A 12,323-nucleotide genomic window follows, 5' to 3' on the forward strand; every position below is an offset into this window, starting at 1 on the left:
ATGTGTGGTTATCTAATTAAGATTGTCAGAAGACACTTTCTCATTATTATTGCTTGGCACCAAAAAGCTGCATAGATTGAAAATAATGGCATAGGCAGTAAATGTCATTATTAAATGTAAACGTTTTAAGGTTCCTTTCCATTTTAAATGATACCTCTCAGCTTACAATATTAAAGGGAGAATTTGGAAATACAACTATTCAAAAAACTTATAAGGTTTGCCTACCCGGATTACTATTTACCAAGGTTAATAACTACTTCAAAAGGAAATTCCTGTTTTTGGGCAGCTTCTCAACAAAACTCAGAAAAGCTGATTATTTGTGAAAAGGTGAAGAAGCTTATGGGTTTACAGGTGATGCAGTGAGCTTCATTTGTTGCAGTCAAAAGATAGGATATCTAACACATTTAATCACCTTTTGTCTTTCTACCTCATAATCTAAAATGTGTGAGTCTTATTTAATAGTAGAAAGTGGCTGAAAAAATCTTTCCTAGTATCTACTAATCCAAGCAGAAACTGCAATAGGAAAACAAATATTCAGAACAAATACCATGGCATATTAACCCTTTGAGTAGTACGAATGTACCGGTACGTCACTGAATTAATGACCCCCAGGGAGTACGAATGTACCGGTACGTTCTACAAATTTTGAGCTTTTTTTAAATTTTTTTAATTGTTTTATAAATGTAGTCATCTCCAATTTTTTACCTCAGTTTTTCTCCCCAGTTTAGTGTGCCCAATTATTTTCTATATGCTTGGCTCACCGCTCGCAACCCTCCCGCCGACTTGGGGAACGGAGGGTGGAGCACACATCCTCTGAAACGTGCTCCTGCCAATCCGCCATTTCTCGCACTGCGGATCCACAGCAAGGCCACCAGACCTATAGCGCCGGAGGACAACACTGATCTGGCGGCTCCGCTGCAGAACTACAGCCCTTACTGAAGTGTCCTATAGGATCCTATAGTGGTACTATAGGACATTATGGGACTAAAATGGTTTGTAGAGAAATCCTAAAGGATTATTTTGAAAAAATATCCTCCTATAGTACTCAAAAGGGTCTACCTACAGTAGTACTATAAGACACTCTATAGGACTAAAAATGTTTTAAAGAAATCCTATAGGATATTTTATAGGACTTGACCAATTTACTATAGGACTTGACCAATTTACTATAGGACTTTCTATAGGTTATTTCCGTAAGGGAGGCGCCCTATCGGCCGCAGGGGTCGCTGATGCACGGTGAGCTGTGGATTCCCCTGCCAACCTAAGCCCTTCCTACCTGGGCAGCGCTTGGCCAATTATGAGCCACCCCCTAGGAACTCCCGGTCTCAGTCGGCTGTGCAAATTTTGAGCTTTGAACTTGAACTTTGAACTTGAATTACTGAGTCTACAAAACTGCTGATAATCTGACATTGCAACACTAGGTGTCTGTAACACCTTACAGTGGTCTCTTGCGCCATCTGCCAGATATTTATGGAATTACACACAACAAACCCCAGTCACAAAATGTCAACAATGTCTGGAAAAGGACGAGAAATACTCTGTGAGAAAGAAGTACTAGAAATTATATTGAATTCAGAATCCGATTTAAATTCTTCTACTGAATCAGGTGATAGTGAAAATATCAGTGAAGAATATTTACCTTCCACATTGAGTGGCCCAAGCTCAGACAACATGACAAGGATCACTGACCTAAGTTTACCTCACTGCCTTCATTCACCCTCACGACTTGTTTACCCGGATGTGATGTATGCCTCTCTCTCTCTCTCTCTCTCTCTCTCTCTCTCTCTCTCTCTCTCTCTCTCTCTCTCTCTCTCTCTCTCTCTCTCTCTCTCTCTCTCTCTCTCGTTTTTTTTCGGGACGTGTTGTTGATCCTGATCGTGATGTTTATTGATTACCTGTTATTTTTGTCAAAACCTTTCGCTATGACAAAATAACGACTAATATTTATTTGTTTTGTTTATTTACTGTAAGAAATAGTTGATTACATATTCTCATTATGTAAAAAATGCTAATAGACCTACTAACAATACAAATATTATTAAGTAAACAGAAAAGTAACAGAAAAAAAAAATTACTAGTACTACTGTCATTTATTTTCCTGATGGTTGGGATGGTGGTGAGGTAGGAGTGAGATGGGGGGGAGAGGGGAGGCAGTGAGAGGCGATGATGTGGGGTTTGGTTGGGGGAATTACACTGTATTTATAGGTTAGAATGGTAACTTTAGATATGTTGTTAAAGTTAAGTCGAAGTTGACAGAGTCCATGGATATTCTAGTTATCTGGAGTCATGTGTATTTTACATCTTTATAAAAAATTTGACCCCCATGCAACTTACAAGTTCCCCATATGGGAAAAAACAAAACATGTAATTTTAAAATATGGTAAAAAAAATAATAATAATAATTATGATCCTTATCATTCTAATATCTAAATATTGGCCCCTTTTTATACCTATATGAAAATATGAGATGTATATGATAAATATATTGTTTTATGTATTTTAAATCTTATTTAAATACATAAAGCAATATATTTATCATATACCTCATAATTTTCATGTATAAAAGGGGCCAATTTTTAGATAGTAAACATAGGGTAAAAATATGTTTTTCCTGTAGAAATGTAAAAGGCATGTAATATAAGTGTTCAGAAGACTTCAAAACTTGAACAAGTTTGTTTTGTATTAATTGAAAACTATTGCCACACTCAATTTTCGAATCCTGACATTGTTCAAAGAACAATAACCATTTTGCAATTTGTTTCCAATATGGTCATGGTCAAATTGCAAAATGGTTATTGTATTTTGCTCAATGACAGAATTCTAAGATTGAGTGTAACACTGTTAATATTATTTTGTTGTAAATTAATACATTCTAGAGAACTTAAAAGTACCCCATATACTGCTAGATATGCAAAATAATACTTATAGATTGCTAGTAGTGTTGATGTATTTGAAACTATTATTACGTTAGTAAACTGTTAATATTAATATCATATAATTTAAGTACACTATAAATGGACTAACAACATAATTGTACCTGTATTTCCTGTACATAGCATTTATGCTTGAAATACAGATACTAGCCCGTACTGTATTCTTACTCCTTTAAAGTATACATGGATTATAGTAAAACAGTTTAGAAATTGCATTACTATATACTTGAAATATAGGTACAATTATATTGTTTATTATATACAGACACAAATACATGTTCATTTAATTACTATCAAAAGTAACTAGTGCCCACATGAGACCCACAGTGGCCCAACATTTGTAAAAAACAGAGAGAGGTCAAGTTTAGTTTAGAGCACTGAATAGCTAAAATTGGACTGTTATATTTTGACAATGTTAGATTTAAGTTAAAATAATTGGATATATAATTGCAGACTTTAGAAATTTGATATGACCCTTCTACCAGCCTTTATCCAATATGTTTTAGTTAATTGTTAAACCACATCTATACATATAATAAAGTCAACCTATTAAGGAGGATGTCTTTTGATGTTAAATGGTAAATATATTTTTAACCTAGGATTGGAATAATGAAACCAAAGTAGGTGTTATATATTAAACACATATTTCTATGTGTATTCTTCATATATTTGCACTGTTACACATTCATGCTGTGTTCAGGAACTCCCAGGTACCAAAAATGAATAACATCAGTTCAAATGTTCACCTTGCACATTTTGGAGATGTAGGAGAGGTGGGCTAGGGGACGATGGCTATTTAATCTTTTAGAATGAGTAACCAGGTGTTTTGAAAACGTTATTCACTTGAAGGACAAAAGCTGTTAAGGCGGATTAATGTTCGAGATTTAATTAAGACTTCTGACATAAAAAGCGAAGCAAAAACTCTATAAAAACCGAGGTAAAATCCTGGTCAAGTATCACTCAACTTGTTGACTACAAGCTGATGTGATCCATGCTCTGAAGATCTCTGATCGAGATGATTGCTGTTGGTGTCGTGTTTAGAAGTCTTTGCCTTTGACGACAGTTTTTGTCCTGACATTATATTCTACACTTCCATAGATATTTTGGAAGGTAAGAACTATATTTTGAATCTATATCTCTTTTATATTGATGCATCGCTATAAGGTATAGGATTTATGTTTTAGTTGTGGAGAGTGATATATATATATATATATATATATATATATATATATATATATATATATATATATATATATATATATATATATATATATATATATATATATGCTATAGGATTTAGCAGTGGCCGTTTTTAGCTTTATGAATGCATAGCTTAAGGGCAAAACATGTTATAACCATAAACGTATTGAAGTGTTAATGCTATTATACCTGTTAAGGTACTGGACCTCCCAGATAGCCTTTCAGTTGGTATTTGACATAGGCTGTGACTACTCAATCTATTTTTAAGCATTTAATGAACTAAAGTAGTACTGATACTACTCTGACTCGTTAAAACTTCAAATCAAATGAGTCTGTGTGAGCATCTTGATTATTAAAAGTCGTCTGGATACCTTGCCTCCTCTAAGGAGCATCAACTGAAAGCAATAGCTTACAAGTTGCAATTAGCAAAATGTTATAACATTTATTTAACCAATAATAAATTAATAGTTACTCATAGCTGTATCAAAATAGTTGTACTACTATATTATATTATAATATATATCTATATATATATATAAGCATATATATATATATATATATATATATATATATATATATATATATGTTTTGTTACTTTGAGAACAATCAGTAGTCATTTAAGTAGGGCCCATAGGATCCCTATAAAAACATAAAAAGGGTTCTATAAAAGGCCCCTGAGATCGCGCTCTTGACAGGGGTACTATAATGAACCATTTTGAGGTTCAGAACGCTCTAAAGAACCTTAAAATGTGCCATTTGTTCTAAGAGTGTGCTCACCCATAATAACTGGGACCTATCAGACCACAACTGCTACCAACCAATATCTTTATTACATGTCACTGAAGGCCCCGGAGAGGAATCTTCAAACTAAAATGATATGCCTGTCTAAAAGATAACAACCCATCTCATGAGGAGCAGTCTGGATTTAGAGAGGGGTACAGTACTGTTTCCATAGCAATTACCAGGGTATGTAATGACCTGGAACTGGAGATGGTGAATGGCTTGATATCAGTTGCAGCTTTTATTGACCTGTTTTGCAAAAACCTGTTTCCCATTGCTCTCCGTTACTTGATAAAATGCCATCTTCATTCAAATTTGCAATCCCTGTTTGAACATGAGGAGCTCAAAATGAAAGACAGTCACCTGGCAATCATTACTCTGAGTCGGTGTATTAATGAAAGTAAAACTCATCTGTACGACAGCTAGCCAGATAAACAGGAGATCCCTAATGAGCAAAGAGTTTGAAACAAGAATGGGAACAAGTGACTCTCATCCTTGGTTTTCAAGTTCTGAATAACTGATTCAACTAATAGAGGAACAGTGCCACTAATTTGTATTATTCTGAAAGAAGCTTAGATTTGACGTCACTTTTGAGGAAGAAAAAAATATGTTCTAAACAAACTCTGACCAATTAAAAAAAAAAAAACATAATCTGTTAAGTAAGGTATTTAACTTAAAACATTTAAAACATTTAAAACATGGCATGGATGTTTTGTTATCTTGAAAATTGAGCAACATCTTGGATCAGAGTTGTTCAGCCTTATTGCCGAGAAGAGGTTAAAATGTTTTCTGAACTTTCAAAATGAATATGAAAAGAAATATGGATGCATTGCGCCACATACCTCTTTATACCCCATCACTGCTTTTCAGCGCTTTTGTTTCTGCTAAAACTAAAACAGTCTCTTGAGACAACATATAGTCGTTAAAGCGGTGTTTCTATTTCTGTTCATGTATGTGAAGGTAAATGCATGCACAATGCATGCCTGACCCCTAATCAGCCTTAAATTGACTTTAGAGTGAGTCTTATATTATTATTATTATTATTATTATTATTATTATTATTATTATTATTATTATTATTTTATTATTTATTTATTTATTTCTTAGCAGATGCCCTTATCCAGGGCGACTTACAATTGTTACAAAATTTCACAGTATAAGTATCACATTTCAGAATATCACATTAGAGAGTATCATATTTCAGATAAGAGCAGTTGTAAAGTACAATAAAATCAGTAGCAAAACGATCAAATTCAAATAAGAGCAAAAAATAGAGAATACAGTACATAATTACATGTAAGAGCAGCAGTTAACTTGCATTAAAAAAATATTTACTTAAGTCCAGTATGAACACGTAATAAGTTTGATGAATGGATGAGAATGATTTCAAATAAGGGCAATTACAAAAAAGGTGAATACGGATACCTATAAGAGTAAAGTCAAATACAAGATACAGGAAGTAGTTTTAATTTAGAGCAGTAGTAGACTACGGCAAGGTATGGAGCAGTTCAGTGCAAGTAGAAGCTGATGCAAGTACAGGTACAGTTGGGCACCATATAGTCCAGTATAGCTGACAGTTGTAAGGTTTACAGATGACATAAGGTACTTTAGGAAATCAAACATACAACAATATTGTAATTCTTTTCATACTTTTTACAATGCAAATTGAATTTGTCATTTTAGCAACTGTCAGCGCAAATTATATTCTTAAACTACAATACGACTACAATAAGCCCTTTGCAAGGCAAGACAAGAAACCCTACATATACATTTTAAAAAATTGCCTCTAATTAAGAGCAACACCTCACTTAATCATATGTCTCTAAATATATAGGTTGTATAATTAGTAGAGACACAATATAATGAATGAAAACATTATCATGGCATGCATCAGAATATATAAAAAAATGAAGAGTAAAGACACACCTGATGAGACGTGACAAGTGAAAATATGCAGCGATGCGACAAAATGAATAGAAACTATATATCTGACACATATCTTTCACACCACAGGCTACAAGACATGTGACGCAGGGGTGATGTGAAGTAAATAGAATTTAATCCTATTTTTTGCAATTTTGTAGCACGACAACTAGGGAATTGAGAAATCAAAGAATAGCTTCAATGCACAATGTCCACCAGGATGAAGCAGTACCCAAAATGATTTAGAAATAAATAATGCTTGCCGTGGACGGAGCGAACAGAGACAGTCAGCATTGAGGGGCAAGAGACAGAGCCCGGGACAGCCTGAGAGGCCAAGGGGAAGCGACCTCAGGAGATGGCTGAGAGACTGGGTTGTCAAGGTGCAGGCTGGTGTCAAGCGAGAGGCAGCCACGGGGGAGACAGGCCTTGGAGTAAGGCAAACAGCGAAGGCAGCTGACATGGAGTGACTGGAGGCAGAGGAGCGACCACTGGGGGAGTGGGGCTCCACTCCCCCCAGAAGTAGAAGAATCAGACATGGACCCCACACTTCCAGGAGGGCCCAGCCTTCACCGTCACCAGGGAACAAGCCCACTTGACCTACGACTGCAACAAAGCCCAGCTCTTGAGGGGGACCAGTTTGTGGAACCAGCACACCCCTTGAGGACAGACCCACAGGGGCCGACGGCTCCACCAAACAACCACTGACACAAAATCACAGAACCTGAAACCACCACCCCCTTCCACCAGGGTTTTGCCGCCCCAGTCACCACCACACCCCGGAGAGGACGATCCTCAAGCAGCAGTGACCTCTGTCTGGTACCATAGCTGTGAGGGGCTTAGCCCAGAGCAGCAGACCCAGCTGCAGGAGGTGTTGTTGGAGTACCTCAGCTGGTTCGTCACCAGCTCGGAAGGAGCATGCTGGACTCACATTGTACAGATTCACATTGAGTCGGCAGAGGCCACACCTATCAAGCTGCAGCTGTATTTTTTTAAAACGTTATTTGTCTAAGCTTAGGACCCCTTATGAAAAAGTAGTACATTTTTCAGTGTACTTTAAGTATAGACTTAAGTTTATAAAAAGTATATAAAAGTATACTTCTTTTCACATACTTAAAGTACACTTTCCTTGCACTTCCTAAATACTTTTTAAACTATTCTGGTCCTAAATTGGCCCACTTTAGTATAGTATTAGTATACTCATAAGCTTTACAAGTATATTCTAAGTATACAAAAGGTACGCTATTAGTATACTTAAAGTATATTGAAGCTGCACTTTAAGTATACTAACAGTGTACTTTATCTATAATACAAGTATAGCGATTTCAGTATATATATATATATATATATATATATATATATATATATATATATATATATATATATATATATATATATATATATATATATATAATGCTTTTTTATAATGTGCTACTTTTTCACAAGGGACTTTTTTTTGCCTAAGTTCAATGAACACATGACAGCGATGGAATAAAAAAAAAAGCCTATCTACAGAATGCAGATACCTAGTGTGCAGTAGTTTATTTAAATTAGGTATCTTTTTTTCTCTCAGTACTAATCAGTTATGCATTGGCCCCTAAAAGATGGGGAATGATTTTCAAAGCTCATAGATTTAAATAATTTTAACTATAGAACGTGTTTAAAAATAAATAAAACAAAATAAGAAGGCTTCTAATTTGAAGATGGTGGTTTTTAATACTACTGTATTACTATGTTCACTTTGAACTAATAAGACAATAAACTCCACCGCACCTTCCATTTCCAATTCGTGGTCACATTTTAACTACATATGCTGACCACATGGAGTGCTATTTTTACCTTTAATTTATTTCATTTTTCATACTTTTAATGTAGTATAAAAATATTATTCTAGAACCCCATTTTATTGTGATTGTTGGTCGTAAAGAGTGCTGCCTTGCGCCGTTGCAAACCGTGACGTTTTTGTTCAGTCTTGGGGACAAATGTCGGGACACTGGGACAGTTGATGGGGAAAAGGGGGTCGGTCCTGGTCACCATAACCAGGCATTACAGATTGCCCTTGAAAAAATTATGCCAACACCGAACATCAAAGAACATATGTTATCAGGATCTGATTACAGTGCTTACTGTAGTTATGTACGAGAACACTTTACATAAGTCTTGTGCAACCCAAAGCAGCTGTAGCGTCTTTGCGACGTCATCACGTTAGGAGTTTTTCCAAACAGAGGAAGCAGGAAAAAAAGCCACGTTGACAGATCGTGGCTACTCAGAAGGCAAGTCAGCAAGAGAGACCTGAAGAGGAACCTTCGACTAACCAAACTTCTCACTAAACATGTCATCTCCGCCAAAAGAGAAAACAGAAACAAAAGCTGGACACCTCCCTGCTGGTATTGTGCATGTTTATCTGTTTTTTTAAATCAGAACTTGAAGTTATATTTTATTTTACACCCAGTATAAATATTGATGTCTTGTATTGACTGTGTTATTTTTGTTAGGCATATGTCGGTCACGTACTCCCAAATTTCATACATTTGCAGAATCAATTAGAAAAAAAACAAAACTTATTTATATTTGTCATGCTTGAAAATATGGCATTACACCATTTGCAAGTTTACAGTTTTAAAAAATACATAAAAAGATAAGAACAATTCACTTGAATTTCAGTTTTCTATTTTGTGCCATTTCAGATAATTAAAGTTAAAATAGTAAAACGAAAATGACTTCTAGGACACGGAACATTTTAAATAAGCTTTAACCCAATTGGTACGTGACGTTTTGTTGACGATTTAAAGAAACATTCATTAGAAATTGTTCCATTTACGAAGTATCCAGTGAGGTGTTTTGGTGAATAATTTCAAATGCTGATGGTTCATGTTTTCAAGTAGTTTCACGTGTGTGTTCTAACTTTTAGAAACACAAACGGCACAGACCTTTCATAGCACAATAACAGTTTTATAAATTACATGGCCAGTGTACGCCCACTCTTCAGTGACTGACATCTACTAGCTGTTTTCCACGCCAAAGAAGGCTTCTTTCAAATTGCTTCCAGTGCAATATAAATATAACATTAAATTGGAGTACCCGCTGCAGGCGTTTGAGTTGTCCGTTAAAACCTGAAGTACAATTATAGGTGTGCATTGTAACATGCTTAGAAATTACAGTTCCTTCTCTTTTCATTGTTTAAGTTACTGCTGGTTTCTTGAAGATTGGAGTAAGATACAAAGTCATGGATTTTAACCTATTCAGAGTCAGAATGATGGCAATTATGTGTGTTCCTTGGGAATAGCTATTTGGCGTCCTGCTGTGTAAACAATACGTACTGGTTTTTGCCTACAGTAGATTGGTCTAATAATCAAATTGATGCTATTTTTTGTTATTTCCTTCTTAGTAAAAGCAGGTGGGATGCGAATTGTGCAGAAACATCAGGGAGCTGGAGAACAGAACCAGGAAAAGGACAAAGACAGCAAAGAATATGAAAGCAGCAGGTAAGAGACCAACATCATGATAACAGTTAATTTAGCACCCACATTTACCCACTGTTGCAACTGCCAATAAGACTTAAGAAGAAAGAAAAACTGCAACCAGTGCATCTTTTTCTCATGAAGGATGGTTGAGCTGGAAGGGAAGTTACCACATAATGCATTACAAGCCCAGAGTACACTATAGTATACTAGCACAGAATCAAAAAAGGAAATAATCATTCTATGCTCAAACAAGACTTTCAAGGACCCTACATGCAAGTTTAAGGTAAAACAATGCAAGGATGACACAAGAATAAGGAAGGGTTTCATGCGCAAAAAAACGTCAAGGGTATGCTTGAATGATGTAAGGGAAGCATGCATGAGACAAGAAGTGCGCAATGAAAAAAAAGAATGGCTTCAAGGTTTGTGCTAGGTATGCATGAAATAGGCTACTTTATTATCCTTGTGATACACAGTTTTTGCTTTAAACATGGATTTTTTAATCTTGCTTGATCGTAGCCTGTACAGTACAGAAATGGAGAAAACATTCATAAACAAACAATGCATTAAGTGGTGCATTAACTGCAATAATATGGTATAAAAACAGATGTGCATATACATAAATATGTCCCTTTGTGCAGCAGTCGAACAAAACTCTTCAGTCAGAGTAGATCGCTTAAATTGAAACATGGTTAATAAAATGCTCATTAGAGAAAGACAAAGTGTTTCTAGAAACATTTTCTTTTTTTATGGAAGCAAGGAAACATCCAGAACACAGAAGGAAGCATGAATTGTGTGTGCTAGTGTATGCTAGGCTAACAAATAGCTAATCTCATTTAGTTAGTTTGCTTACTCAGAGAAGTTTTGAGCACGGTCTCAAAGGCACAGGTGTGCACTTCCCACCAGAACTGACATATTCAGATAACAGGGTGCTCAAGAATAGTGTGTCTCCTTTCATTTTCCACTATGCTGTGTGTGTTTTTTTTCCACCACATTTGCAACTGTACTTAGTCTAACAATCTCTGGGATCTTTTGTTTAATAAGGCAGTTTTTACAGACTATACATGCAAGGGGAATATTTTTCAAAGGCACACTCTGCCAGCAGATACACCAAGCCTGATTTCATTCTTAACCTGTACCATTGCTGACCACATCTCCCGTCGTAAGCTTATCTTATCTTATTTGAAGCACTTGTGAAACAGCACTTCAAGGTTGTCCTGACAGTGCTGGTGTGCAGTTGAAGAGAATGTTAAAAAAAGGAAAGCTGCAGTTTCCCACAATTGCTTTCAGTTATATGATTATATTGTATTAGTTTTTCATTAAATATTCTACACCCCTGTTTTTCTACCTGATGTGGAATGCCCAGTTCAAATCTCACCACTGCAGCCAATTTACTGATCAGGAGGTCTGATGATTAGCTGCTGAAGACCTCTGCACCTGCTGTCAAATCAATTAAAAAAATTGTTGGTACATTGCAATATTCTCATTTTCGATTTATATTGTTAATTGTGACCTGTATGCTGTTTTTTAGTAAAGAAAGAAACAATATGTTAAACGAGAAAGGGTGCGGGTGAGTGCATAATTCTCTAACAACGGAATCACACTATTTTGATAGATATTGTTTACCATAAAATTTCAAGCAGTACAATTTTAATACACGTTGTTGTGATGCTCTCCCGAAAGAATCACCTCCGCTATTAAACAATTCAACACATTAATTGAAGCCACTCATGCAATTCACACCCATTTTAGTTGTTGATTTAAAATCGATTAGTTTGTGGTTTTGAGGTGAGTTTAAAAACCTGACCTGTCTTAGTGTCCCGGAATTATGGCCCCAGTTGGCAATCCTAGTGATACATTTAGCATGTACACATAACCTTGTCTTGAGCAAACATGGTCAGAATTTGCTCTAGGTAAGTGTTTCATTTTTACACTGGCAAAACACATTGGTACTGAGCAAACAGGCTTGTGTTAGCATGCTACAGCGTGAAATAACAAAACTGATTAAGTGGTCTGACTCATGTGCTGA

The 12,323-nt window shown here is 35.7% G+C and overlaps 1 protein-coding gene across 1 annotated transcript in view; it reads left to right on the top strand.

The window, feature by feature from the left end:
* The first annotated feature begins 9,052 nt into the window (after window positions 1–9,052).
* The window catches only part of LOC121314366 (death-associated protein), a 39,029-nt gene continuing 35,758 nt past the window's right edge, over window positions 9,053–12,323 (top strand). The window contains exons 1-2 of the mRNA XM_041247537.1: window positions 9,053–9,220; window positions 10,222–10,318. Of these exons, the coding sequence (XP_041103471.1) occupies window positions 9,166–9,220; window positions 10,222–10,318 (152 nt within the window). The 5' untranslated portion in view covers window positions 9,053–9,165. The remainder of the gene's footprint in view (window positions 9,221–10,221; window positions 10,319–12,323) is intronic.

The sequence above is a fragment of the Polyodon spathula genome, chromosome 4 (genome assembly GCF_017654505.1).
Source record: "Polyodon spathula isolate WHYD16114869_AA chromosome 4, ASM1765450v1, whole genome shotgun sequence".
NCBI lineage: Eukaryota > Metazoa > Chordata > Actinopteri > Acipenseriformes > Polyodontidae > Polyodon > Polyodon spathula.